The sequence below is a fragment of the Panthera leo genome, chromosome C2 (genome assembly GCF_018350215.1).
Source record: "Panthera leo isolate Ple1 chromosome C2, P.leo_Ple1_pat1.1, whole genome shotgun sequence".
Classification (NCBI taxonomy): domain Eukaryota; kingdom Metazoa; phylum Chordata; class Mammalia; order Carnivora; family Felidae; genus Panthera; species Panthera leo.
The window spans coordinates 74,766,924-74,794,320 of NC_056687.1; the positions used below are offsets into that span (position 1 = coordinate 74,766,924).

The 27,397-nt window shown below is 40.3% G+C and overlaps 1 protein-coding gene across 5 annotated transcripts in view; it reads left to right on the top strand.

Annotated features, from left to right (window-relative positions):
• The window catches only part of LOC122230084 (probable cation-transporting ATPase 13A5), a 74,309-nt gene that overhangs the window by 43,690 nt on the left and 3,222 nt on the right, over positions 1 to 27,397 (top strand). For 4 of the 5 annotated variants that reach the window (XM_042955754.1, XM_042955757.1, XM_042955756.1 and 1 more), the window contains 8 exons: positions 526 to 568; positions 2,268 to 2,377; positions 5,731 to 5,827; positions 7,820 to 7,892; positions 16,191 to 16,365; positions 18,577 to 18,779; positions 24,329 to 24,417; positions 26,740 to 26,820. In XM_042955754.1, the coding sequence (XP_042811688.1) occupies positions 526 to 568; positions 2,268 to 2,377; positions 5,731 to 5,827; positions 7,820 to 7,892; positions 16,191 to 16,365; positions 18,577 to 18,779; positions 24,329 to 24,417; positions 26,740 to 26,820 (871 nt within the window). The remainder of the gene's footprint in view (positions 1 to 525; positions 569 to 2,267; positions 2,378 to 5,730; positions 5,828 to 7,819; positions 7,893 to 16,190; positions 16,366 to 18,576; positions 18,780 to 24,328; positions 24,418 to 26,739; positions 26,821 to 27,397) is intronic. The other variant, XM_042955755.1, reaches the window with a different exon arrangement.

The following is a 27,397-nucleotide window of genomic DNA, read 5'->3' on the forward strand; positions in this document are numbered from 1 at the left end:
CTATTCATGCTGTGGTGTTTGCACACCAAACTGGTAGAGATTAGGAGCATATGCTCTCATATCACTCCAGAATGCCTCAAGATTATGTGTATATGCTTTTGGTTCTTTCTGTTCAACCATTTCCCAAAGGTTTCTCATCCTAGTGTCTAAACTTCCAGTGGCATCAGCCACCAAAAAACACAGATGGATCAGGTTATTCGGTGCATCAGGTGTGGGAAGTGCTGTGATTATGGCTGCACACGCTTAAGCTTAGCCCTGATGGATACAATCACCCAGGACTTGTTTAGAAATGTGTAATCTTCTTGGTGGCCGTCCTTGGCAAAATCACTGTCATTTCCACATGGTGGAAACAACTTAAATACAACACCCTTATTCCTCTGGGGATATTGCTGTCCAAGTCGTTTGCCATGAGCCTGATGCCACGTGTGTTCAACACACACACATACATCACGTGTGAGTTGGTTGTGATGAAAATTACCCAAGAGAGGCGTTAAGGCATTAATGTTTTTTATCCGTCCCCTGCAGTTACTACGTGGGCATGTGCGGAGATGGAGCTAATGACTGTGGGGTGAGTAGAACACATGAGTGGTAAAGGCCGAGTGAAGGAAACGTTTGAAACTGATGGTTTAAAGTGTTGAATTATGTATAAAATCATGTATGCATAACATATCAGTGAAATCGCAGACCAAACTATGTGGCTATTACAAACTATAGAGAGGCCTAAATTAAATAATTCTCAGCAGATGCCTTCCCATACACAAGAGAAAGCAGTACGTGTTTTAGACTCTGAGTGTTGAAGATATGGTTGAAATAATAGCCCACCTTGAAGATTTATGTGCGTAAGCAAATATTTTCAGTACAAAATCTTCAGCACAAAACTGAACGGGATTGCTTTGTATTTCCAAAGCCTACTAGATCCTTAGGATCTGGGTAGTTGTGCTCCTCTCTTTTTAAATATTTTCGTCTAAGTTCTGTGAAAAATTGTGTTCACGCTTAGAGATCTATTATGAATTTTTCTACCTTATGCTTCACGAGAAGACGCTCGTTGTTAGTCTATGCTTCAAAACCTAAAATGAGTTACCCATTCCCATAATTATGTAGAAATTAGAACAAAACAAATCATGCTAAAAAAGGACATAGTCTCTGCCCCCCTAAAATTCATTATCTAGTGGTGGAAAGAATCATGCATAATATTAACCCAAACAGGGGCCCCTGGGTGGCTCGGTTGGTTAAGCATCCGACTTCGGCTCAGGTCATGCTCTTGCAGCTCGTGAGTTCGAGCCCTGTGTCAGGCTCTGTACTAACAGCTCAGAGCCTGGAGCCTGCTTTGGATTCTATGTCTCCCTCTCTCTCTGCCTTTCTTCCGCTCATGCTCTGTCTCCCTCAAAAATAAATAAACATTAAAAATTATATATTAACCCAAGCATAAAACAGATGATCTTAAAATATGTAATAGAGATACAAAATACTAAGAGAGAATAGAGGGAGAAGGAACTATTCTAATGTGTATTGAACATGAATTTAGTATGTGCCAGCCACGGTAAACAGATGCTTTGCGGTTCTACAGAACTACAGAACTACGAAATCTCATTTTATGCTCATACAATTCTTATGGGATTAAAAAATTGACTCTGGCCTGCTTATTGGCCACTGTCTGCTCTACGCTCTCTCTGGGCCATTTCGAGTCTTGTGACAATGATTTAGCCTTTATTTTAGTGAGGCAACACAGGTCCTAGAAGGATGTGTGATAAGTACGATTCGGTCCCTGTCTCCAGTGAAGATGCTGTGAGCCCCGTACTTTGTCCCAACAGTTAACTGGTTGGCTATATCAGGCAGCCCAGGGAAAGGTGGGGATTTGATCTCTTTTCCTATCGTTCGTGAAGATGGTCTGCTGAGTGTAAGAACTGTTGATGAGGAAGACCCCCACACATACCCATCCAAATGCTATCACCTTTTCAGTTGACTTCTTGAATTATTCCTTCCTTTTGCTTATCACATCTACATCCGCACAAGCAATGCACACACATGCATATGAACGCACGCACCACTCTTTTGCCCCAGGAGCATCGTTTAGCTGGCGCCTCTTTGGTTGGTGACTTTCTGGATCTGGAGGGGGATAGTACTCCATGTGGAGGGACAGCGTAAACAGACACCCAGGGCTGGAAGGTTACAGGGTTATAAACTCAATAATGTGAAGAATAGCTCATGGTGTTCAAATAGAACATGGCCCGAGGAGTCATGGGTGTAACGTGGATTTATCCTTCTAGGCTTTGAAAATGGCTCATGCGGGCATTTCGCTGTCAGAGCAGGAGGCATCTGTGGCCTCCCCTTTCACCTCGAAAATAGCCAACATCGCGTGTGTGCCTCATCTCATCAGGTAAGCCACTAGTTCCCTTCCACCCTCATGACCGACGGGCTCATTGTCTGGCTCTGTACAGAATTCAACCACAATTTAAAGTGATAAATGTCACACAGAGGTATGGGTACAGTGCTATCCGAGCACCAGTTAAGGGGCCATTTGTGCTGCTTGGGAATGCTGGTAAAAACCACAAAAAGTGACCTTTGCCGAGGCTGAAAGGATGAAAGGCTATATTGTATGGACAGTTGAAAGGTAGAGTTGATATTTAAAAACTGATTGCATTTCTTACTTCTCTCCCTTATCGTGTATGTTGGGTGCTTACTGGAACCTTCCTCCTGGGGATTGGGAAGGGTGAGGCAGCACAAAGAAAACACTCCATCACATAGCCTCCCCAGATAACGTTATCTCTCCAAGATACCAATCAGCAAATATCCAAAATGATCGCAAGACTTTTATAATCGAGGGAAGGGGAAGGAATTAAAGACCATTTATTTTGTCAAGATAGCTCCCTCACCTCCATTCTGCTCTCATTACTGATTTTCGTCTCTACTCATAGTTTAAACGTAGTTAAGAATAAAATGTTAGGTTTTATATTTTGTTCACAAATCGTACTCTTCTGTTGCTCCCTATAACACTGTGGGGTAACTTTAGGCCATCTTCACAGCCAGTGGTTTGAAAGACATCCCTGAAACTTGAAGTTTATTCCAAAGGGATGAACATGAAGTTCTCCAGCATGTCCCCTGGTGCATCTGTGCATCTGAATGGGCACCTACTAGCAGGAGTTACTCACCTAAAGGTGCTAGGCTTGAAATTCTATGCCCGTGTCTGGTTGCATAGCAAATAGCTTGACACATCTCTCTGATCTCGGGGTGCCTGTCCCTGTGTCCTTCCACACCCTCAAACATCAGCAGCTCTTCTGCCTCCAGAGCAGGAGACTCCTCTTCCTAACTCCCATGTTCTCTGCTTCTGAGAACTATCTGGTCCTTAGAGCCCTCAGAACTTCAGAGAAATCTGAACTCTCTCCTTTCTTCATCCATAGCCAAGCAGGCATTATGTTTTACTGGATTGTCTTTGGGAGACTGTCTCCAAGTCCTCTCCTTACTCTCTACTGCCTTAAATTTGGTTCCTAGCCAGTGACTACGAAATGAGAGTGCCCAGGACCCTGTCCCTATGTCAATACAACTCATGGAGCTTTTTAAAATATTGTGCTTGGAAATATGGCGGATAAAGGATGAGACAGATTTTGTCCTGGAAGACTCATGTTCCAGTAAAGGTACAGAGAGATAGAAATATAATCACAAAACAGAGAATCATCTGCCTGATCAGTGAGAAGTGCTCAACAAATTAGTTTTAAAAAAATTAATGCTCAAACAATATGGTAATTGTTCCAGTAGTTCCAATTGGTAACTCAAGCCAGGAGGGAAGGTTTCAGGAGGGGAATTGGGACTTGAAGGATGGATAGGAAGTACGTAAACAGGAAGGAGGTGGGAGAACATTCCAAGTGGGAGAAGTGGAGAGCCACATTTAGAAATGGGATTTTAACTGGAGAGTGTAGAGCCCAATAGCCCAGGCTTCTCAAGCCTCCTTAAGCCTCCTGTTGGGAGGCTTCTCAGGTGGGAGTTATGGAGGGTAAGCTGGAGCAACAGGTGTGGAGGGAGTTTAAACTCTTGGATGGTTGCACAAGTGCCTATTTGATCCATCTGAGAAGCAGTGCAATTTGAATTTCAGATGCTGCCTCACACACATGGCCCAATTCATTTGTGAATGGAATGCAGTGTTTTAAGATACACGTCATGGTGTAAAATTTCTCTAGTGGCAGATGGTTTAGTAAGACTCAAGGTGGAAGCTCTTTGCTTTTTTATTTCCTAGATTCATAAAAATTAGATATGGTTCAGCTCTGTTAGGCTCATTTTACCCTTGCTATCCTTGATGTATGCTTATTTCTGAGAAAACATCCTCCAGAGGGGCAGCGAGGTACTGTTTTAAATGCATAGGTCCACAGGTTTTCATTTGTATCTTTTGAAACATGACTGACTTGTTGCTAGAGTGGAAGCCTTTTAGGATAAGGACTGCACCTTATTCATTTCTGTATTATTGTGCCCAGCACTAAGCTGGACACAACAGAGCACTGGATGAATGTTTGTAGGCTGCATAAATAAATGAATTGGCTTCTTAAAATTCATAATTATAGGAGTAATTTTGGAGACCCATAGTTTATTTAGAATGGCTTCTTGAGCCCTTCACAAAAGGAGAAAAAGGATGAAACCACCAAGTTTATGTCAGAAAACGGTCTAGGCTTCACATGCCTGCCCCACTCTCAGCTTGTCTGCTGCTGCACCCTCTGTGCTGAAAACAAATGTTAGTGCCTCACAGCCTGGTGGAGAACATCTGCCCAACGCATCCTGGCCCATCCCTCCCAAACATTCTCATCCTGCCTGAGCCCAGGTGGTTATTTGTCTTTTAAGGTTTTCCTTCTTGAGTCCCCATTTCATTGACAAAGTCTTCAAGTAGCACTAATGCCCATGTCAATGTGGGGGGGGGGGTGGTGGTGGTGGTGATATGGGCTGCCCCCCATGTGAATTCGCTTCTGCTTTGATGAGAGCAGGCTGCAGGAGGGGTTGTTTGCCAAGTTCACCATCCCTCCATCACATGTTCCTGCCTCGTGTTGCTGTCTTCTTTGGCCTGTCATAACCCACCACCACACCAAGCCTCAGTTAAGGGAATAGCAGCCAAACAGGATTTTTCAAGGCGGGGTGGATATTTACTTCTTAACCTGCGGTTTTTACTGTTGTCTTTGTGTCTTTTGAAGGGCACACCAGCTCAGATTATTACCATGGGTTCTCCCTGGAGTATGGAAACCAACAAAACCCAATTCATCTCACATATTGGAGGCACACCCACACTTCCTAACATGTAAAAGCACCTGTCCTTTAGCTTAATGTCTCCACAGGACTCCAAAACATACACACTTCAGTTCTCAGAAGCCTGTTGTTAGGATGTAAAGAGTCACAGCTGAGTCAATGCTTGACATTTTGTATCTCATCATAATGTCATGTGTTTCTACTATATGTGTTAATCTTTTTAATTCACTGAAAATAAAGACTGTGTCTGATTCATTTATATCCTCCATGACTCTTAGCACAATGCTGGTACCTTATAAGCCCTAAATAAAAGTGAGTCAATGAGTGAGGTCATGATAGAAGCTGAAAATGAATGAACAGATGAGTGTTTCAACAAATAATTGAGACGATGAATCATTGATTAAGTGAATGTATATTAACAAGCTATTAAATTTGAACTCCCTTTGAAATATAAAAGACTGGGAGATGTATATTATGCATAACCAGTTATTTTTATCTTTTCTTAAACAGAGAAGGCCGAGCTGCTCTGGTTTCATCCTTTGGGGTATTTAAATACTTGACCATGTACGGCATAATCCAACTTATTGGTACATCACTGCTCTATTGGGTATGAACCAAAATAATTTCTTCCCAGTTTTAATTGCATTTACATACTTGGTTTGTTCTTGGGGGTGTGGCTCCTACACAGGATTTAATGTTTTATAAATAAATGACATTTCTCAAAACAGATGTCTGCAAACTTTGGAACTTGACATAACTGCACATACAGCATGGAGCTAGAAATAAGTAGCTAGAGATCAGTTTTCTAGCAGTGCTGTTTTCTTCTAGATAACCTAAGATACTTGACCTCTTCAAGCATTTAGTTCTCCACTTGGAGTATGAAGAGAACTTCAGAACAGCGTAAATACAACTCAACAAGAAGTCGGTCTCCAACTATGGGCAAAAGACTAAGAAGAGATAAAAAGAAAGAGAAGTTCTGGAATTTGACCTTGAAGGGCTCAAAAACTAGGAAAACTCACATACTGGAGCTTTACTTCTGAACTCGCCCAGAAGTTAGACACATAGACATGTCATTAGTAAAGGATTAGCATTTAAAAATTTAAAAAAAAAGACTTTTGCAATTAAATGATAAAAATAATCACTTACAAATTAAATAGCTATATGGAAGGGATATGTATAAGTTGAAAATCTTCATTATTTCAGTCATAACTTGCTCTAGAGTAAAATGATCCAACAGACTCAGGGAGTGCTTCAGAGAGCATTTATTACTATACTGCTTTCCTGGGACATTTGAGACATGAATGAGGACCACAGGTCTCTAGCATCTGGTGGGCTATTAAGCACAAGAATCACACACAGAGGGTTAAGGGGCAACCAGGTGGGTAGAAACAGAAACTGGACTGGGAGTCAGAAAACCTAGATTCAAATTCTGCCTTTATCACTAAGAACATACTAGATCTTGCCCTTGACCAAGCCTTTATATGCCTCTGGGAGGTCAGGCTGGCAGATCCCCATAGTTCTATGAAAACTGCTTCCGGAACAAATACTGAAGCTGCCTGTGAAAATTCCTCCCTGTTTCGTGTCACCCTGCCTATATATAACTGCACCATTCTGAGGGGGAAAGAAGAGGAAGGATGTGAGAAAGAAATGTAAAGAGGACAGAGACTTAGAGGATGAGAACCATTGGGAACCCTTTATGGAGGATGAGGAATCATTTGTATCTTCTTAAAAATCTGAAATATTTCTCAGTTCAAAGTCTTCACACATAGAATTGGAATGATAGTCTAGCCTGAAGCCATTCATTCTGATGGTTTAGACCCAGAAAAGAGTGTCCCCCAGAGACCTTAAATTAGAAACTTCAGGGCCTTGGGTTCACACTCTAAAAATCCAGAAATATTTCTCATTTGCATAAATCTGGTCTATAATGGCTCAGACCAGGTTATAAGTTAGTGCTCAGTCAGCAGCTATGAAGCACATAAACAGACCTGGCTGCAAAAGGTATTGCAAGGCAAATTTCTGGAGGTTATATGCTGACTTTTATATATGACTCCATAAATGTAAACTTCAAACAACTTCTATGTCTACACAGACCTTAGAAAGTCAAGCACACCAGACTGAAGTCTGTAATGGGCTTTCTTGGGAATAGTGGCAGTTGTTCAGTTTGTAAAAATGAATGGACCCCAAGAGAACTATTTGTGAACTCAATCCATGGATAGGATGGAGAGGAACACCTGTTGAATGATTTGAGGCTTGGATTTCAAATGTTTAAGCTTGAAGTTCCCAGCGGGTATCTTATGTCGAGAATTCAAATGTCCAGGCTGAGACTACAGCTGTCAGATTACTGTGGCCCAAGCCCGGGTGTTTCCCAACGGACTGACTCTTGTTGCTAACATGGAATTAAGTTAAACACTGGGAAAATAGTGATCTGGCTTCATTATCTACAATGAGATGCTAAAGATCATAGGTAAGTTACTTTCTTTTTAAAGAGGAGAGAAAAATAACAGTTGCTTCCTGATTACATTCAGAAAGAGAGTTGGCAATAATAAAAATGCTACAATGGCAGAAGCAACATTTATATTTACTTTTATTTCCTTTCCAGCAGCTACAGCTCTTTGGGAATTACCAGTATCTCATGCAAGACGTAGCCATTACCTTGATGGTCTGTTTAACAAGTAAGTACTTCAGCAAAGTAAACAGCATTATTTGTATTTATTTACCCATGACATTCTAGAAATGCTCATACAAATAAAAGCTTTTGAGAAAGATACACCTTTACTACTGAAACCACTGTACTTGTGAATTTTTTGAAAGAGGTGTTGGCAGTAAGTGGAGGCTTGAAGTCCTGAGATTTGGCACTAAAACATCCTGATAGCAAATAAATCTTAGCTTCATAAAATGGTCAATGTATTCTGAGTTCCTTGTGGGTTTGTGTCTTGTACATAGAAAATTGTACAAGAAACCTAGAAAGGGAAACGTTTAAAACCCAAAGGTGACTTTCCATTATTCAGCTATGTTTCACACTGATATGAAACCAGATTTTTGCCAGGTCTTTGACATGTTGAGAACAAATGCGAGCATTTAACTCTAGAAATTCTCTCAAAAGCAAGGTGTGACTCACAGCAGCTACTGCTCATTTCCTTCCTTTGCGAGGACACTGCGATAAAGTATTTCTTATCCAAGGACTCAGGGCTTCATACTAACTCTTAAGGGAGAAAGGAGACTGCCTCAACAGAGAGCAAAGAAAAAGAATGACATAGTCATCTCTTTTTCCTTGTTCAACAATGAGACTGTTATGAAAACAGATTAAAAAAATCAGACAATGCAGAATATTAATAACCTTGAGAATTTCATGTAGCATCTTAAAACATGAAACGGATACATCAACCCTGTGGCAAAATTTACCAGTGTCAGAAACATAAGTGACATCAATTTCGATTCTTAAGGTGAAAGTGTGTATTTGTAGTCCATTAGCCTATTTTTCTGTGCATTATTAATGGTCACATGACTGGAACATTTTGAGTCAATGATATTGCCTTTGCAGTGTTGGCTATTTTAAAGCATTTTGTATGATTTACTTGTGAACATGGTTGATGATGCTAAATAAAAGAAGAAGAAAAGAAGAAGAAGAAGAAAAAAACCCACCAGGAACTTCCAGGAGCTAAGCTAGCAGTAGTAGCATAAAGGTGAAGGCTATGGCTATTCTCCACCACTCCCTATCTCTGAGAACTTTGGCAAATTATTTATGAAATAATTTTCTGACATGAAATGTTCTCATATGGTTGTGAGGATCAGACAAAACAATGCATGTGAAGGGTACAACACAGTGTGTCACACACTGTAAGCACTCACAGCAAGATGAATGATACCACCCTGCACCTAATCTCTTTTTCTTCTTTTGAAATAACTGGCTAACTCAGTGAGCCCTTGAACAGAGTTAGAATGCGTACAGCTAGGCTGATTGGTTCAAAATCCAAAAACGTGGGTAGTAGTGTTTGTGTTTTACTCCTCTGCCTTCAAACGCTATTGTTTTTCCATCACTGCAAGCCCAATCATCCCACGGGCACATCACTTCCTGGTCAATATCAGGTATTAAAATGATTTCATCTTCAGACATCAAAAGTCTAGGTATCGTAAATTCACATTTTGTGTTTGCATCCAGTTCAAACTTTTTCTTCCTCTAGATCAAACCTGACCTTGAAGCAAGCAGTGGGAGAGAAGGCCATACTCTCTACTTTCCTTGGGCCCCTTGCTCAGGGAGCCTTGGAACAACAAAAGCAAATGGCCCTTTATACACGTGGGGGTATTGTAGTTTTGTCCTGTCGAGTACCCTCTAATGTGGCAGGCATCTAAACTTCAGGCAATTGGTATGGGATCACTGGTGAGTTTGGGGGTTTTTCAGATTCCTTTGAATTGCTCTGGACTAGACTCCTTCCTGACATGGGTGGTACTCTTTCCCTCTGACTCCCCAGGATTCCTTTCAACAATTGCCTGCTGGTGGTAAACACCACGAAGACTTTTTCTACTGCTTGGCTCCCTAGCCCCCGCAGACTGCCCCCACTGGGCAGATTCCTTCCAACACAGCCCCAGCCTGGCTAATTTCCATAGCATCCACTTCACCTAATGGATAGATATATAGCTTTCTCTCGCTGCTGCCCCCCGTCCTTCTCCTCTGATATTGCAACCGAAGGTGGCAAGGCAATCTTCCCCCTCAAGACACTTCAGGTCTCTCCTAGAGTAGTTCTTATGACCTCCCCTAATTTTGGATTGGAGTGATGCTAGGAAGATAACCATAATTCTTGCAGCTCTTAACAATTTCCTTTAAAGCATGGTTTTCTCTTATGTATTTGGCACATAGGTAATTGCTTGGGGGTAGGGGCATGGCTACACTTGAAGGACCAGTATGGATACCTCTGAATGAGTACAACAGAGATATGGCATGATCTCTCTTTACATTCAGTTGGGATTTATCATTATCAAATATGAGATTCAGTAAAATTCCCCAGACAGAGGAAAAGCCCCATTCAACATCCTCTTAGATGTGTTCACCTCTTACTATATGTTAGGCACATAGGTGTCTGGGGCATGAAAAGACTGATCACTGAAGTATAGAGTTAGTTGGGGAGGGGGCTTCACACAAATGTATGAAGGAAATGAAAGTCAAAAGTAGTGAGTGCCAGAACACAGCAAGTGCTTTGGGAGTTCAGAGAAACAAGAGGTTATTTCTGATAATAGGCAGAGATGGCAATGGAGAAAAGAGAGAAATACTAAGGATGGCTTCATGGAAGAAGTAACATTTGCACCAAAATAGAAAGGATGGACAGATTTCAAAAATCTTTTCCCAAAAGAAGAGCTTTTCAAGTAGAATGAGGCAGCATGAGCAAGAGAGAGCTGGGGCATGAGTTTTTCAATTTGACCACACTGTAGCGTATGTGAAAAGGAACAGCAGGAGATGCAATTTGAAAAGATGAGTTGGGTCAGATCATAGAACTTGACTACCGGGTTGAGAACCGTGGACATTCATCTGCAGATGTTAGTAGTCATTGACAATTGGATGATTAATATAAAATCACTCTCACCAAGGCTCTTTTCTTTCCAGGTTCCCAGGTTAGGGTGTTTAACCTCAAGCCTGAATTAGTATGGCACAAAGACAATACCATTGCATATTTAATTTTTTATGCACCTGCATATCTATATATACCCTGTCTTGTTCTTACAAGATTTTAAGGTAACACAAAGGTAGCTAATAAGACAAGCTATATTAAAGGGGAAATCAAGCAGAATAGTAAAATGAAGTCAGAGAAGTCAATTAAGAAAATGTATGTCTTAAAGCTCAATTTGACCCTAGTAGGTATAGGAGCCATTTTGAAAGGAATTTGTTCTAGCTGCATCTCTATCCTCTTCAACAAAACCCACTCAAATTAGATCAAGAAAATAGAGATAGGGGGATGTTTATGAATATAATTCTCAGAAAAAATCTGAGACTAGAAACTCAGAAGCACCCAGTCCAGAGAAGGGCTAGAACACCAAAGAGTGAAAAACAGAGGCCACTTTTTTTATTTCCAAGAAACCATCTTGTCTCTTTCTTCTCCTTTCCACTCTGTTTTCATCTGACTTAAACTCATTCGCCTTGCAAATGACCCTAAATGGTGTCTCTATTATTGAATCTCCATAACCTTTCTGTTTGTCTTTGCACAGCTAATTAGCTCAGCCTCTCGGTGTCTCATTTGCAAATATTTTGGAGAGAAAATTCATTGACCTAACTTGAGTAAGATGTCTACCTTAAGCCAGTCATTTCTGTGAATGAAAATGAGGTCATGTAATTTGGCTCCATTCAGGCCAACCATTTCAGTGTGTGGAAGGAGGTACTGTCCAGAGAAAAAGGCTGTAGGAGGGACTCCATCCATTATGTAAATGCATCTCTTACATAAATTCCAACATTGCTTCAAAGAATCGTAAATTTTTTTTTTTTTTTTTTTTTTTTTTTTTTTTTTGGTTCTTGGTCCCTTTGGAGAGTATCATGGAGGACAGAGATCTTTTCACCTTAAAAGCCTCGTGAGGCACATTCAAAATCTTGCATGTGGTTCAGGTGGGTTCAGAAGGCTCTGGAAATTTGAGTTACATGACTTGAAATGTCCATAATATAAAGCAAGCCAACTATTTAGGAGAATCACACCCACATTATATTCAAATAATGCTGGAAAATTATGAGTATCTTTTGAAAATAAAAATTTGAAACTGCTAGGTCCTCCCACATAGCAGGCCCTGTACTAATTTCAGTAAGGGACAGGAAATGGTATGAGCCTAGATTTCCTCCCTCAACGAGCTCACAGTCTGCTGAGTGCATGTGTCAACGACTAGATTTAATGTGAGACATCCTCACTACAGGGCAGCAAAATGAGTAATGTGCTGTGGACTCTCAGAGGAGAGAGTGATTAATTCTGAATAAAATATAACACTTCACAAGCTTACATTTCTCTCCATGCAACATGATTGCATATATCATCATCATTTTGAAGAAACCTGGGCAATTCAGAAAAGTTTTTTATCCTTTTTGATTCATGAAATCCACACTACTGTGATATGCTATAGAGCAGAGAATGGGGGGCTTTACAGACTTAAGTTTATTTTACCACGCTGTTGCTCACAAACTATGGGTCTTTACATAAGGGGCCCTACTTCTCTGAAGCTCAGTTTCTTCACCTGTAAAATAGAGATAACTATTTTGCATTGATTTTTAAAGAAATAACGTTTAGAGGCCCCTGGGTGGCTCAGTCAGTTGAGCATCTGACTCTCAATTTCAGTTCAGGTCATGATGTCACAGTTTGTGGGTTCGAGCCTAGCAGCGGGCTCCTCGCTGACAGTGCAGAGCCTGCTTGGGATTCTCAGTCTCCCTCTCTCTCTGCCTGCCCCCCCCCCATTGGCCCTCTGTCCCCCTCTCTCAAAATAAATAAACATTAAGAAAAAAAAAAAAGAAATGATGTGTATAAGACACTTAGCATAGCCTCTGGAACATAGTAGGGGCCCTTAAACGCTAGCCGTTAATTTTATAGTCAGATATACACATTCTCTATCAGAAAGTATTAGGATTTCTAATATGGGAAAAGTTAAAATATTCTTTATGTTAGGACTCTATCAATCAGCTATTACCACATTACTACTGTATAACAAACTTCTCCCCAAAACCCGGTGGCTTACAATACCATTGCTCTGTAGATAGTCAGCTGGTCTAGGTCAGCTGAATCTGATCTGTTTTAGGAGGTAGATCAGTTGGTCTTGCCCCAGGTTAGGGGTTTCATTCAAGTCAGCTCCACATTTTTAATTCTGGAGCCAGGCTGGCCTAACAGACCTGAGCATGATCACGGAGAGTGAGCATTGCCATGCAAGCAGGCCTCAAACCTCTAACATCTCTTCGGCCAGAGAAAATCACAAAGCAAAACCAAAATTAAAGGGTGGTAAAGTGCACTCTACCACAATGAGGCCAATAATTCAATCTAGCACAGTCTCTGTGTAAAAGAAAAGTCAGAAGCTCAGCGAGCATCTGAGAAAGAGAGTACCGGAGAGCAGAATACACAGAGATGCAATTAGACTTCTCTCCATTATCCACAGCCTACTTAGTCATTTGGTGGCCGTCTTCTTCCTTGAGTGCAGGAACATGGGAAGAACTAGAAACACTGTAGCCTCTCTGCCTTCTGTGGCCCCAGGGCACAGTCTCCTTGCATTGACCACAGTCCACATGGTGCCCCTTCCTTGCGTGCCATGCAATGACTTCTCACACCAACCATCCAGAGTGAGGCCAGACTTTACAACTTAAGGGCACAGCCTCCACAAGACTGCCCTTACTTTAGACCTCAGCCATAAGTTTGGGGGTCCCCATGACACCCACAAGTCTGATTAGCTGGCTGCAAAATTGGGGGGTTCTTCTTCTCCCCATAGGTTCAGTGATTCATATCAACAACTCATTCAGGGAAGTGCTATACATATGATTCCAGTTTTATAATAGCAAAGGGATACAAATCAGAACCAGCCAAAGGGAGAGTGAGGTCTGGTGGGAGGATCCCCACACATCCATTGTCCTCTTCGTGGGGTGTCAGTTTGCCTTATCTTCCTGGCATATCAATGTGTGACAATATGCAGAGGATTGCCATACAAGGAAATCCACCTGAACTTTGGTGTCTAGAGTTTTTTTTTTTTTTTTTAATTTTTTTTTCAACGTTTTTTATTTATTTTTGGGACAGAGAGAGACAGAGCATGAACGGGGGAGGGGCAGAGAGAGAGGGAGACACAGAATCGGAAACAGGCTCCAGGCTCCGAGCCATCAGCCCAGAGCCTGACGCGGGGCTCGAACTCACGGACTGCGAGATCGTGACCTGGCTGAAGTCGGACGCTTAACCGACTGCGCCACCCAGGCGCCCCTTGGTGTCTAGAGTTTTTATTGGGGTTTCATTATTTAGACATGATTGGTGGAATCATTTGCCATGAAGTTGATCTCAATCTTTTTATTTTTCAAATTTCTTTTTTTTGAGATTTATTTTTGAGAGAGAGAGAGAGGGCAAGCAGGGGAAGGACAGAGAGAGAGGGAGAGAGAATCCCAAGCAGGCTCTGCACTGCCAGCACAGAGCCTGATGTGGGGCTTGAACTCATGAACCACGAGGTCATGACCCAAGCTAAAGTCAGGAGTTGGATGCTTAAACCAGCTGAGCCATCCAGATGCCCCAAGTTGATCTCAACCTTTGGTGTCATGGCATCTATATGCTGGATTATCATTTTATCACCAACTCTCTTTATGCCTGCCATCTGTCATCTTATTTGCATAAACCATCATTGCTATCATGAATAAAGACACTCCTATCAACTTAGGAAATCCCAACAACTTAGAGGATACATCCCAGGAACTGGGAATAAAAGCCAACCAAATTCTTTATTACAACCCGTCTTTGTCTTCCATTAGACTTCAAGTTCTTTGGGGCAGATGAGATGACCTCCTCATCTGTGCATACTTCACAGCTTGCAGCCTAGCACTGTCCCAGGCAACTATTGATTAAATTGGTAAAGGTAAAGCCTTAGGTGCACCTGGGTGGCTCATTCAGTTAAACCTCTGACTCTTGGTTTCAGCTCAGGTCGTGGTCTCGCGGTTTGTGAGTTCAAGACCTGCATCAAGTCTTCATGCTGACAGTGCAGAACTTGCTGGGGATTCTCTCTCCCCCTCTCTGCCCCTTCCCTGCTCACTCTCTCTGTCTCCAAATGAATAAATAAATAAATAAATAAACTTAAGCAAAAAAAAGGTAAATCCTTAGATAGTCATAGAGCTTTAGAGTAAAAGAGTTGGAAGAGACTTTGGAGACCATTTAGATATTCCAACACATTCATTTTGTACTTGAGAAAAATGAAGTACCAGAGGGTTCAGGTGATTACCCAAGAACCCACCGAGCAAACTGAAGACCTACTTTAGAGTTTTATCATCCCAGACTGGACACCTGCTCCTACCACCCTACCCCTTCATTCATGAACACAAACCTCAGCATACACAGTCTACTTTCTTCCTTACATCAAAGAAACCAATGATTTGCTATGAAAAAGGAAAAGGTATCAGCTATGAAGACAAGAAGTGAGACACGACTCTTGTGTAAACCTTTGATGTAATGTATCTAATTCCTGACTTTTCCATGCTTCTTCCCTGCACTGCCCTAAGAAGTAAAGTACATTCCATTTTCAATAGCTTGTTAGAACATATGGCTCCTAAGAAGGATGCAGTCTGTTGTTTTTGTGGTTCTGTTTAATCTCTGCCTATCGCCTATCCTTTAAATTAAAAAAAAATACATAAACTCTAGGATCAAAGCTATAATACATTTTAATACTCTCATCTGGAAGCAAGACTGTTTTGAGTTATTTTTCCTAACCAAGCTTAATACACTCTAGCAGTTCTCCATTTACACACTTATCCAGCAGGGAACAGAACACACCTCTAGCATCTATCCTGGTACACTAAAGTGCTCAGAGAATGTTGGATGAATGAATAATAAAATCGGTACTTAAAACATAATCTCCAGCATATGAAGATTAATCTAGCCTGATGCCTCTTACTCTCCTTATCTTAAACTCTCTGCCTTCCTACCAGCACTGAGAGATCATAGTACTGCTTATCCATGTGGAAGGCCACCTTTCTATTTTACATACATTTCCTGGTCATCTTGTTGTGAAGAAAATATATGCACCATGAAATATGGTAAATGTATTATTTATAGAGCTTTTAAACCTATTACTTTTTGCTTCTGAAGGTGAAACAAAAGCATGGAAGAGGCAAAGGCTGGTAGCATTGGATATACACCTAAGCAATGTGCTTTCCTAGATGTAAACCCTGAGTTCATGTTTGCTGAATCTGAATCCTAACGGAAGTCTCAAGATAACAGGCATCTCAATCTTCTATTGTCAATAATGAAACTGTAATAGGGGAAAATGCATTTGTCTTTCAGTGAGTTCAACTCATGCCTACCCCAAACTGGCTCCTTACCGACCGGCCGGACAGCTCCTCTCTCCCCCTCTGCTGCTCTCAGTCTTTTTGAACACCTGTTTTACCTGCATTGTGCAAATCTGTGCATTTCTCTATGTGAAGAAGCAGCCCTGGTATTGTGAGGTCTACAGATACAGGTAAAGTTCAGTTTTTTTAGTTTTCCTTTCTGAAGGTGATACAACGAGTGCCCAATGTCACTGTACAACTTGGTTGAACATACACCCTAAATTTTTAATTAACAACAGTTGGGTCTCCAGGGTTCTATGCTACCAATGTCAGGATAGAACACCAAACACAGTTAATAGGTGGAGTCCTGGGGTGAGCCATGTCAGTGGAGGGGGGGGGGGAAGATCTTCACATTGGTTGTTAATGTGTAGACTAAATGTGTTTAGTAAATGAATGCATTCATTCCCTGGTGGTTTGGTTATCATATAGACCAGAGGTCAGCAAACGTTTCTTACATAGGGCTAGACAGTAAATACTTTAAGCTCTTTGGACTAGACAGTGTCTGTTGCAATTACTCAGTACTACTGTTGTAGTGAAAAGCAGACATAGACAATAAAAAGTAGGTGTGACTATGTTCCAATAAAACTTTATTTACAAAAAGAGGTGTTGAGTTGGATTTGGCCTATGGACTTAGTCAGCTGGCCTCTGATTTACAAGAGAGATTGGCTTAAATTAGCTTGAGTTTTTCAAGCCTTGAGGTAAGGCTTGGACAAACTCCTCTTCACAGACTCCATGATGCTCCTGAAGCACCGGAGCCCCAGCATCCAGTGAAAGATTGAAAACTACTGAATGATGTCTAAGATTGCCATTTACACCCTAAATTCAGCAATTCAAGTATTATTGCTTGGAGTAGAGAATTCATTTTTGTCTCAAAACCAGATTTTTCTCCTCATCGGAAGGCATATATTCAGATAAGTAAAATTCTGAATCTGGGAGACAAGCAGGGATAGCTAAATGGATGATGGCTAGGTAGTCCTGCCTTTATCACTAACCCTGCAACACTAGATCTTAACTCTCTTATCTGCAATGTAAGTATAACAGAATAAATATATTTTTGTGTTAAACTCTATAATTCAGGCCTTCTGGTCTATCTGTCTTGTGCAAAAACATTTTGTGACTACTGATTATTTGTTTCATTAATGTACTCAGCAAACATTAATTGAACATCTACCATATGCCAAACACATTGTGGGACCCTAGGGAACCAAAGATATTAAGACTTAGGTCTATTTATTGGGAACTAATTTCATCTATAAACAGTTACAAGAGTAAAAAGTTTCAAGCTGAACAAGAAAGCTGATACAAACTAATTTGTGAGTTTGGAGATTAAAAAAAAATAAACATTGCAAATAGATCAATCTGGACTGGGAAGGCTCATCTTTTAAACAAATGTTTTTCTGAGGAACTATTCTGTGGCATTTCTGTGCTAGGTGTTAAGGTGTTGTAAATTTGGGTAAAATCACAACAAAGTAAACCCAAAAGAGAAATTCCATATTCAAGGAACTCTCATCCCAGGGGTGGAAAATAAAAACATGTGAATGAATAATTGCAGAACAATGAGCTAAATACAGCACTAGAAGCAAGAACAGAGAGCAGTAGGCAAACTTTCCAGTGAACTAAAGACAACAGAGGGATGGAGACGGAATAGAGTATTCGACCCAGGCGTGTGCAAACTGTAGTACTTGGGGAACAGAAAATTTTCCTATGTGTTTGGAGTATAAGGAGCAGAGAAGGGCTGGCAAAAGATAAGGGCAGGAAGCCAGATTCGAAGATTTCTGGGCTTGCCTGAGAAGTTGGCATTTAATTTATTAGCAAAATAGAGCCACTGACACTCAGAAACAGGAGAGGGTCATTTTTGGATCCTCAGGAAGAGAGTGATATAGAGCAGGCAGATTCATACTCAGGACCTAAGGTAGTAGGCTTATATTAGTCCTCAGAAGAGAAAACAACACATACATACTCTCTCTCTCTCTCTCTCACACACACACACACACATGTGCCCACCACAACCCTCCCCCAACATGCACGAATGCACACACATGGGCAGCCATGGTTCATTTGTTCTGAACTGAAAGGAATTTCATAGAAAATTATCATCCAAGCCCTTTCAACACAAATCACTTGTTCTAAATGGAATGAGAGACAAAGAATAATTTTGACTTGTTCTAAGTGTTATTTCTGCTTTGTCATTGCAAGAGGTGAACAAAATATGTCTTGGTAGTTACTGGCTGGGACAATCTGAAAGCTGAGACTCCATGGCAGTGATAAACTTTTTTTGTTTTCCCGCCACCTGGATAAAAATAGAATAGAAAATCCTATAAATGTTGGCGATTCTCTTGTAGTGAGTGCTTTCTGGACAACCAAAGTAATTTCTCAATGAATATGAGTTTGGAGAGAAATGGGACTGAAAATACAACGCTGATTCCTGGTTCAGTTTTAAGTTTTGAGAGTACCACACTGTGGCCCCTCACCACCATCAACTGTATCACAGCAGCGTTTATCTTCTCTAAGGGAAAGCCATTTCGAAAACCCATCTACACAAACTGTGAGTATATGAAGTTTAATTTTCCTTCCATTTCCCCACCCTCCCCAGGGTTGCAGTTCAGTGGTAAAGTGATGGCTGAACTCTGGAATGAAGTATCTACAAATGGTTGTATAATGCTTTTGTGACTTGCTCTCATTCTTACAAGCTCTCCCTCTAGTTATCCACCATTTTTTTTTTGTTATTTTCTTTCACTTTCTGTATTTTCTCAGCTTTATCTTGCAATTAAAAAAGAGGGGTGCCTGGGTGACTCAGTAGGTTAAGCGTCTGACTTCGGCTCAGGTCATCATCTTGCAGGTCCTGAGTTTGAGCCCCACATCAGGCTCTGTGCTGACAGCTCAGAGCCTGGCTGGCGTCTGTTTCAGATTCTGTGTCTCCCTTTCTTTCTGCCCCTCCCCCAATTGCACTCTGTCTCTCTCTCCCCAAAATAAATACACGTTAAAAATTTTTTTTAAATGTAATTCCATTAAAAAAAATTTTTTTTTAATGGAGTATTGAAGGATAATTTTCATGAGTGGTAGAAACCTGGGCAGGAAACTCCTTATGTGCAGATACACACATGCATTATTAAATAGTTACGAGTCCTGTCCTGTTGTGAGTCATCAAGAATGATTTTGAGTATATATATCCAGATACTTTGTAAAAGACTTTTCTAACCAATTCAGATACAACTTGACCTCTTTGTAGCTTCACAACATTGGGCAAGTTACTTTATTCTGTGCATTTCTTGAATCACCAGTGAGGATGAACACATTTTCATGATTTTAGCCATCTCTTCTCTGAATTGCCTACGTACATTTTTATCCATTCTTTTCCAACAGGGTCACTCTTCTATTTCTTATTTATTTGTATGAGTTTATTCCTTTGCGATTTTCTTCCCATTGCCTTTAGGCACAGAGAGGTTTTTCCCATTGCAAAATCAGGTAGATTAGAATTTCTCTTGTTTTTTAAATTTCTTTTATTGCTTTTTAAATCTAATGTTAATTTCATCATACAGTTTGAAGTAGAGATCAAACTACTTTATCTAACTAGTGGTTCGTTTTCCCAGCAGATTTTACTTAATATTTCTTTTCATCATTTATTTCTCAACCGATTATATGCCACCTTTATCATACCTACATATTCATGTATATTTATGGCTTCATTATATACATAATTTATATTATGTGAGTTTTTATATTTGTTATATACTTACATATTAATTTATATACAATTAATTAGTTCCTAGACTATCTTTTCTGTCTCATTAACATGCCAGCTTATTCTTGGTCTATCACTATACTTTAAAAATTATAGTTTCATTTATTTAGCTATAGTTTTATAATAAGTTTTAATAAGCAGTTAGATTGATGTATCTTCATTACTCTTCAGTTTTCAAACATTTTTTACTTCTCTTTCTTATTCATCTTTCCAGATAAACTCTAGAATAAATTGTAAGGCTTTTTTAAAATTCCTTTTTTGAATTTTGATACTTTGGGGAAATTATAATGTTTACACAATTAAGTCCTCAGTTTTAAAGACATACTATATTATGCTTCTCCATTTGTTCATTCTTTATTTAAAAAAATTTTTTTTAATGTTTGTTTTTGAGAAAGAAGGGGGCAGGGCAAAGAGAAAGCTGAAGCAGGCTCCAGGCTCTGTGCTCTCAGCACAAACCCCTAGATGGGGCTTGAACTCAGGAACTGTGAGATCATGACCTGAGCTGAAGTAGGACACTCAACCAACTGAGCCACCCAGGCCCCCCAAATTTTATAGCTTTTTGATATCTGCATTTCCTGTTGGATTGATTTTGTGTGTGTGGGTAGTGTTTTGTTAGGTTTATTATTAGGCTTGAAAACTCTGACTTTTTCTTTCCTGGGTCTATTCTTGACAATTTGCAAGAACCCAGTAAAATAATCTGGCTCTAAATCCTTCCTTTGAAAGATTTGTGTTTTTTTTAAAGGACTGATTTGTTACCCTCTTTCTATTATTTTATTTTATTTTATTTTATTTTATTTTATTTTATTTTATTGTTTTAATGTTTATTTACTTTTGAGAGAGAGAGAGAGACAAAGTGTGAGTGGGGGAGGAACAGAGAGGGAGACACAGAATGCAAAGCAGGCTCCAGGCTCTGAGCTGTCTGCACAGAGCCTGACAGGGAGCTCAAACTCAGGGGCTGCCAGATCATGACCTGAGTTAAAGTCGGACACTTAGCCGATTGACCCACCCAGGTGCCCCAAATTATCCTCTTTTTAAACTGTGTTTTCACATAACAAGTTTTCCCCCAGATATTTCTAGTTCATTGAGATTATTGAGTCTCAGCATAAGATTTTGAGTCGTATGTTCTTATAATTTTATTTCCTTTTATAACTCTTTGAATATTCTCATCCTGTATGTGTTACCTTTTTCATATATTCTTACAAGAACGATATTTTTGCTAGTTTTCTTTAAAAGACCAGTTCTCAGATTTAATAAATTCTGTATGCTTTCTCTTTTCTAACTTATTAATTTTGCTGTTTTCATTCTTTTTCTTCCTTCTTACTTTCTCTGAAAAAATTGTAATGTTTGAATTGACTTTATAATGTAAGTATTTTCTTTTGATTCTTGTGAAACAAGAAAATCATTCAAGATCAACAAAGTTTGGGCCACGTTCTTTACATTTTCACATGTCTCTAATTATGACTTGATTTCTTCTCTGACCCACCTAGTTTTCAGAATAGAGAGGTTTCCTTTTCAAGTGGAAAGGGATTTCGTTTTCATTCCTCTAGTCCTCTTTATTCAACAGTCTGCAAATGGACTTGATTTGCTTTTTTGTCCCAGCTGATGTTTTGAATTTTGTGTTAAATCTGTATGTTAGAAGGGATTTTTCATTAAATTTAGTTAATAATTTCTAGTTTTATTGTCCTGATCAGAGAACCTGGCCTGTAAAATTTCTGCTCTGGGGAATTTACTATAGTTTTGCCATCGTATGGCATAACCTGCAATCTGTAATTTTCTAAATAAGTCATAGATATTAGAAAAGTAAGCCTCATTCCTATTCCTAAATTAGAAATATACCTTGACTATGTTAAACTAGTTTTAGTAATTATTTACCATTCTATCTATTGTCACTACCACACCCCATTTTTTTTTGGTACAGCTGTTTTTTCAAAGGTTTTGAGAGCATGCTAAGACCTTCCTTTCATTTTATATTTTCTATAAACTTCTCCCTGATTTTCTTATGATATTTTTTAGTTTTGATTCAGTGTTTGATAATGCCCTTGGCTCTTGTCACAACAAATCAAGATTCTGCTTTATGTTTTAAGCTAAATCACTTATAGTCCTTTTTTTGATTGTGAATGTATTTTACAAGGAGGATATGATATATTACTTTGGCAAGTACTTTAGTTTGAACAGTAACTACAAAGCTTTTTACATACATTGAATTAAGTGAGAACCGAATTAGTTACATCATAGTGACTTAAAGCTTGTGGGTAAACTCAAGTCCTACATCGAAAATAACTGAAAATCTTAAGTTAAAAACAAGTTTTATAAACAAATATTCTAACAACAGAATCTCCTAATAAGTCACTTAGTCTCAAAAGTCCTTGGAACTTTCTATTACAATATCAAGCAATTTTATTTTCAACTCTGTATCTTTCTTGATAGCCTTTGGCAGATCAACTTTATAATGAGACGATCTAGAAAGAATACAAACTTAATCTTTATGGAAACAGATGTGACTATTTGCAAACCCTTCCCTTCCTTGCAAACAATCTGTAGTGTCTTGCCCAGGACATGTCTTCCCAAATGACGTGTGCAAAAAGAGTACCATTCTTTCAAGCTTCCTCATCAACAGCAACTGATCTAGGGAGGCAACAATCACTTCCGTTCATCATTATGTTCTCCAATCAAAGCTGAATTACATGAAGGCCTTATAATTTTCCTTCCACACTGGTCATTCGTGTGCCCACCTGGCCTGCTTTTCAGATCATTAGTCTAAGGACGGTGTGATGTGTCCAGCACTCCACTCAGTTGCTGTGACTACCAGGCCTTTGTCAGGATGGACACTTGGGGCGTCATCTTCTTCCCAACATTTGGGTCCCTGGGACATGGAAACAATGACATAAATGAAAAATCCACACAGCCATCTCCTGGGCTCTTCTTACCCAGCTGCACACATTATTTTGGGAAATAAGCGATCCTGGTGCCCCTGCTTTTTCTTCTCTCTGCTTCACACCCCTCCCAAGCAAGCCTGGCTCTTCTTCTGGGAGGTGTGGCATCTAGCTGTATATATCAAGTGAAGCTTGGATGAATATGAGGGGGTGTGTAGGTGCACAGGGGTGAAACAGAGCTTTGATGTCTTCACAAAAATAGGGCCAGCTGCAGCGGCACGGTCATCTCCGATTTTTGGTTCGTATAGACCTGTATAGAGGTGGGGGCTGGCAGGCCATAAACCTTGGAATAAACGAGGTAGAGAGAATATAAGAGAACATCCAGTTTGTTTGTTTATAAATTTTAGAGCGTGTTAGGATCCTTTATATCATGGCAACACTGATGAAATCCAATTGTTCGGGCCTGAAGGTGCTAATCTCATCAGAAAACATTTGTAAGGCCCATCTACAAAGTGTGTAAAAGCTCTGTGGATGCAGACGTGGGTAGGGCCGGAGGGATAAAAACAGTGGTGTTGGCACAGTGCATCCTGGGAAGTTTAAGCTTCCTAAAGCAAAGCCATTCGGGCAGGTTGGAGAGAAAGAACCCAGCAGATGTACATGATAGCTCCTCATTCTTTCAATTCAGAGTCCTACAGAAGGGCATACAAAGTCACTTTTAAGAGGTTACAGTCTAGTAGATGCATAAAGATCTTGCAAAGCAGAGTGTTACATAACCATATGAAAGAAAACTTTGTGAGAGAGGCCTGGGTAGTCCTTAAAAAGAACGTGGTATCTGAATTGGGCTCTTTAAGAAAAATTTAAGAAAAACTGCCAAGACATAAAGAATATCCGCTATACAGGGTACTTTGTGAACAAAGTCCTCCATGGAGGTAGCAGGTTTGTGATTTAACCCCCCTCCAACACATAAGAAAGAGCAATAAGAGACTAGAACAGAAAGGCAGATGGAAATTGGATTCCATTCAAGGAAGACCTTGAATATCAGTTGAAGACTCTTGGACTTTATTCTCCAGGCAACAAAGAATGCAATGATACTAAGAGGACTGACCGTTCATCCATTCATGCACAATTCCCCAGACACGCAGTGATAAAGCACTGGGGCTTCTCTGGTGACCCTTCACGTAGGCTGGTCACTGCAGGGTGTCCCGGCCCTCCTGGACTTCTCAGCTGACGTGACTCCTTTATGGAGTGTCCTGTATTAGATCAGCAGTTTTCCATAGCACGCCTTTCAAAGGAAAGATGTGAAGCTGTCACCTTTGTCTGGTAAGCATTAGAACATATTTTAAAACATATGAGGATCTATCAAAACATCTGAAGATAGAGCCGATATTTGCCCAACAGAGATAATTGATTCTGCAGTGTGTGCCAAATTATATGAAACATTCGTTTAGCATCTAAAAATAACGTTTGGTGTTTCTTCAGATATATTCTCATTTCTGCTGATATCTGCCTTGGGCCTCACAGTTTTCATTCTGTTTTCTGACTTTCAAGATATATATCGTGGAATGGAGGTAAGTGGTATTCATTTCCACCTCTGGAGTGACTCATATGTGCAATGGGACCATATTTGCACTGTAATTTGCAAGTCAGGTATTACCGTATTCTCTCCAACCATTTCATGTTGTGAGGCTATTCTGACTTCCTAGAGGAACAAATAACTCATCACACATATGCTAACCTCTGCTTGTTCCCATATCATCTGTATTATCAATCTAGAACATTTATCCTATTCACACCTAAAAATGCTGTTTGGATACTTTATTCATCCATGTTATGCTAATATGATAAATTGATGTGCTAATTCAGTAATTCTTCAAGTGTCGTTTTTTAAACATATAGTAGAAATCCTTTATAATGTAGTTGTAAGGAGTAAGAAAAAGTAGACCTGTAGGCCAATCAGGTTCTGTCTGTCAGACATTGACTATGGGGAGTTTTATTTCAGTGGGCATCACTTAACCCAAGGGGTGGTGGGTTAAAATAAAATTTAAGAAGAGGTCATTGAACCCATTCTTAGAGCCAGCATTGTGGGAGAAATGAAAGAGAGGGATTGACTCTTGCAGTCTATAGTTTTGTTGAGGACATTGTGTCCTATGCGAGTGAAATGATGACATGGCCACCTGGGACCACCTGTGCTTGTAGAGGGTGTAGGGAGAAGTGGGAAGAACACAGGAAGGAGGAGCTCTCACGGGGCCTGTACCCTGTACCATCATGGAGGGCCTCATGGTGGAGGCTCAACTTGATCTGGGTCCACAGGATAGGCTGGATTTTGCTAGGTAGGAGGTAAGGGTATTTCAAACCAGGAAAACAGCCTGAGCACAAGCAGAGAAGGCTGCAAGAATCTCTTTTGTCTTGGAAATGCAAAAGAATGTAAGGTGGCCGAAATAAAAATCGAAAACAAGACTTGTTTCACAGAATGCTTGGAGGATTGGCAAAGCCTGAGGCAACATGCTGTGGAATGTGAGGAAGGCGTGGTGTGGCTGGACAAAGGTGGCCAGGGGAGTTTGGGCTTTCTCCTGAGAGCAACAGAGAGTCAATGAAGATATCTGAGCAGGCTTTCCAGCAGGGCTTTTAGGACAGCCTAATTACGTGATGGCAGCCTAATTACGTGATGCTATATGCTTGAGCAGAGAGTCTATGGAGGGAGATGCAGTTAGGAAATGAGAACCTAGACCATTAGTCACTTACAAGACATTATGAAGCTCCAGAGCATGCTTGGCACTAGCGAGCCCAAGATGTGTAAGGTGCGTGGGCACAGCTCTCAAGTAGTTCAGAGGCTAGGAGGGAAGACCATCCCGTGGGCAGATAATTCCAAAGCAGTGTGACAAGTGTTTTCCAGGCCAAGGGATGGAGAGGAGTCCTCTCAGATCAGGGCAGGAGCAGCAGGGAGGGGAAGGACCAGGTTCTCCACTACGCTCTGACCCACTGCCAGATCTCACAACAGTCTCCAGACAGCTCTGCACCCAGGTGCTCTGTCTCACAACCCTGAGAAAGGCTGTCTCTACATGACGGGAGAAAATAAAGCGCAATAACCCGTATCTGACTGGGGATGAGAATTGCAAGGGGGCAATCAGATGCTGTGGAGGATCTGTGGTTTTAGTCCCAACAACAGCTCAGCCCCCATATTTGACTTTGGGATCAGAAAGGGAGTTGTGGGAGTAATCTTTTGCCACTGATGCCAGCATGGGAAGTTGTAGTGTTAATACCTATCATTTAATCATAATTGGTGGCCAATAGGTACCCTTGAATCCTTAAAAGGAGGTGGGTTGTGTGCGTTCAACGTTGATCAAGCCGTTAGACTTAGGGCTGGGAACCTTGGTTCGGAAAGTTTCCACCTAGTATCAAAAGTAACTGGTAACCTCTGTGCCCTTTATGTTTTACTCATACGTCAATTTCACTGAATGAATGAACTCCAAGTAGATTTTAACTTTGGGAGGATTAGAAGTGATAGCAATATTAGATGAATGACTTAATCCTGCATCCTCTTACCTCCATTTGAAAAGATAAAAATGAAGAGAGACACACAGGTTCCAAAGTGTTTTGTCTCATGTCTGTGACCCATGGCACATTTTACCGAATGTTTACTCTCAGGCAGTGGAGGAAACACAGGCCAAGAGGCAGTCAGTTCTGATTTGAATTCTGGCTCTATTTATTGATTGGCTTTGCATCCTTAGGCAACGCACTGACCTCATCTGTGAAGTGGAGAAAGCAATGCCTACCCTCCAAGCTCAGAGAGCTGTTACAAATACATAAATTAAATAAGATAATGTTTATGTGTGTGTGTGTTCAAAATTTAAGGTCTGCATGGTATAAAGGTAAGATTCTTTTTTTAACAGTTTATCCCAACACTGACATCATGGAGGGTTTCGATTTTGGTGGCAGCCCTCACCCAATTCTGTGTGGCCTTCCTCATAGAGGTAAATTTCTGTACATCTCTTACACTCTTTCTGGGAAAATAAACAAATAAAGGGTCTCATTCTCAACACATACCTGTTTTTTAGATGGACCGTTTTTGTCTCCCAAAGTGATAGTTATTAACGGTTTATAAGAACTGTGCATGTTCTCTTTGGGGGAAACTCTTGGAGAGTGATTTAAACTTCTCTAAAGGATGCATAGAAATGTTCTCAGGATCCATGTTTAGCATGGAAGGCAAAACATCAAATTAACTCTAATTTTTGTCTCCCATGAAGGCATCGTAGTGTATTTTTCTAGTATTATCAATAAGCTAGTAGAGACTAGACCAGGTGACCTACAAGCTCTAAAATTCAATGAGACCTTTCAGCGTGAAGAGCTGTCTTCAGAAGGGCTTCCTTAATTAAGAGTGGAAGGAAAACATTGCTCATCTAGTCAATTCTTACTCTTGAAAGTCTTCCCCTATAGTATTTTTCTTCTATTCACTGTCATTAAATGACTTTACCTACTCAGTGAAAGTCCTGGGTATTATTTTTTTTAAGGGACAGTTTAAAAAAAAAGATTCATGTGTTGTAAATCCCT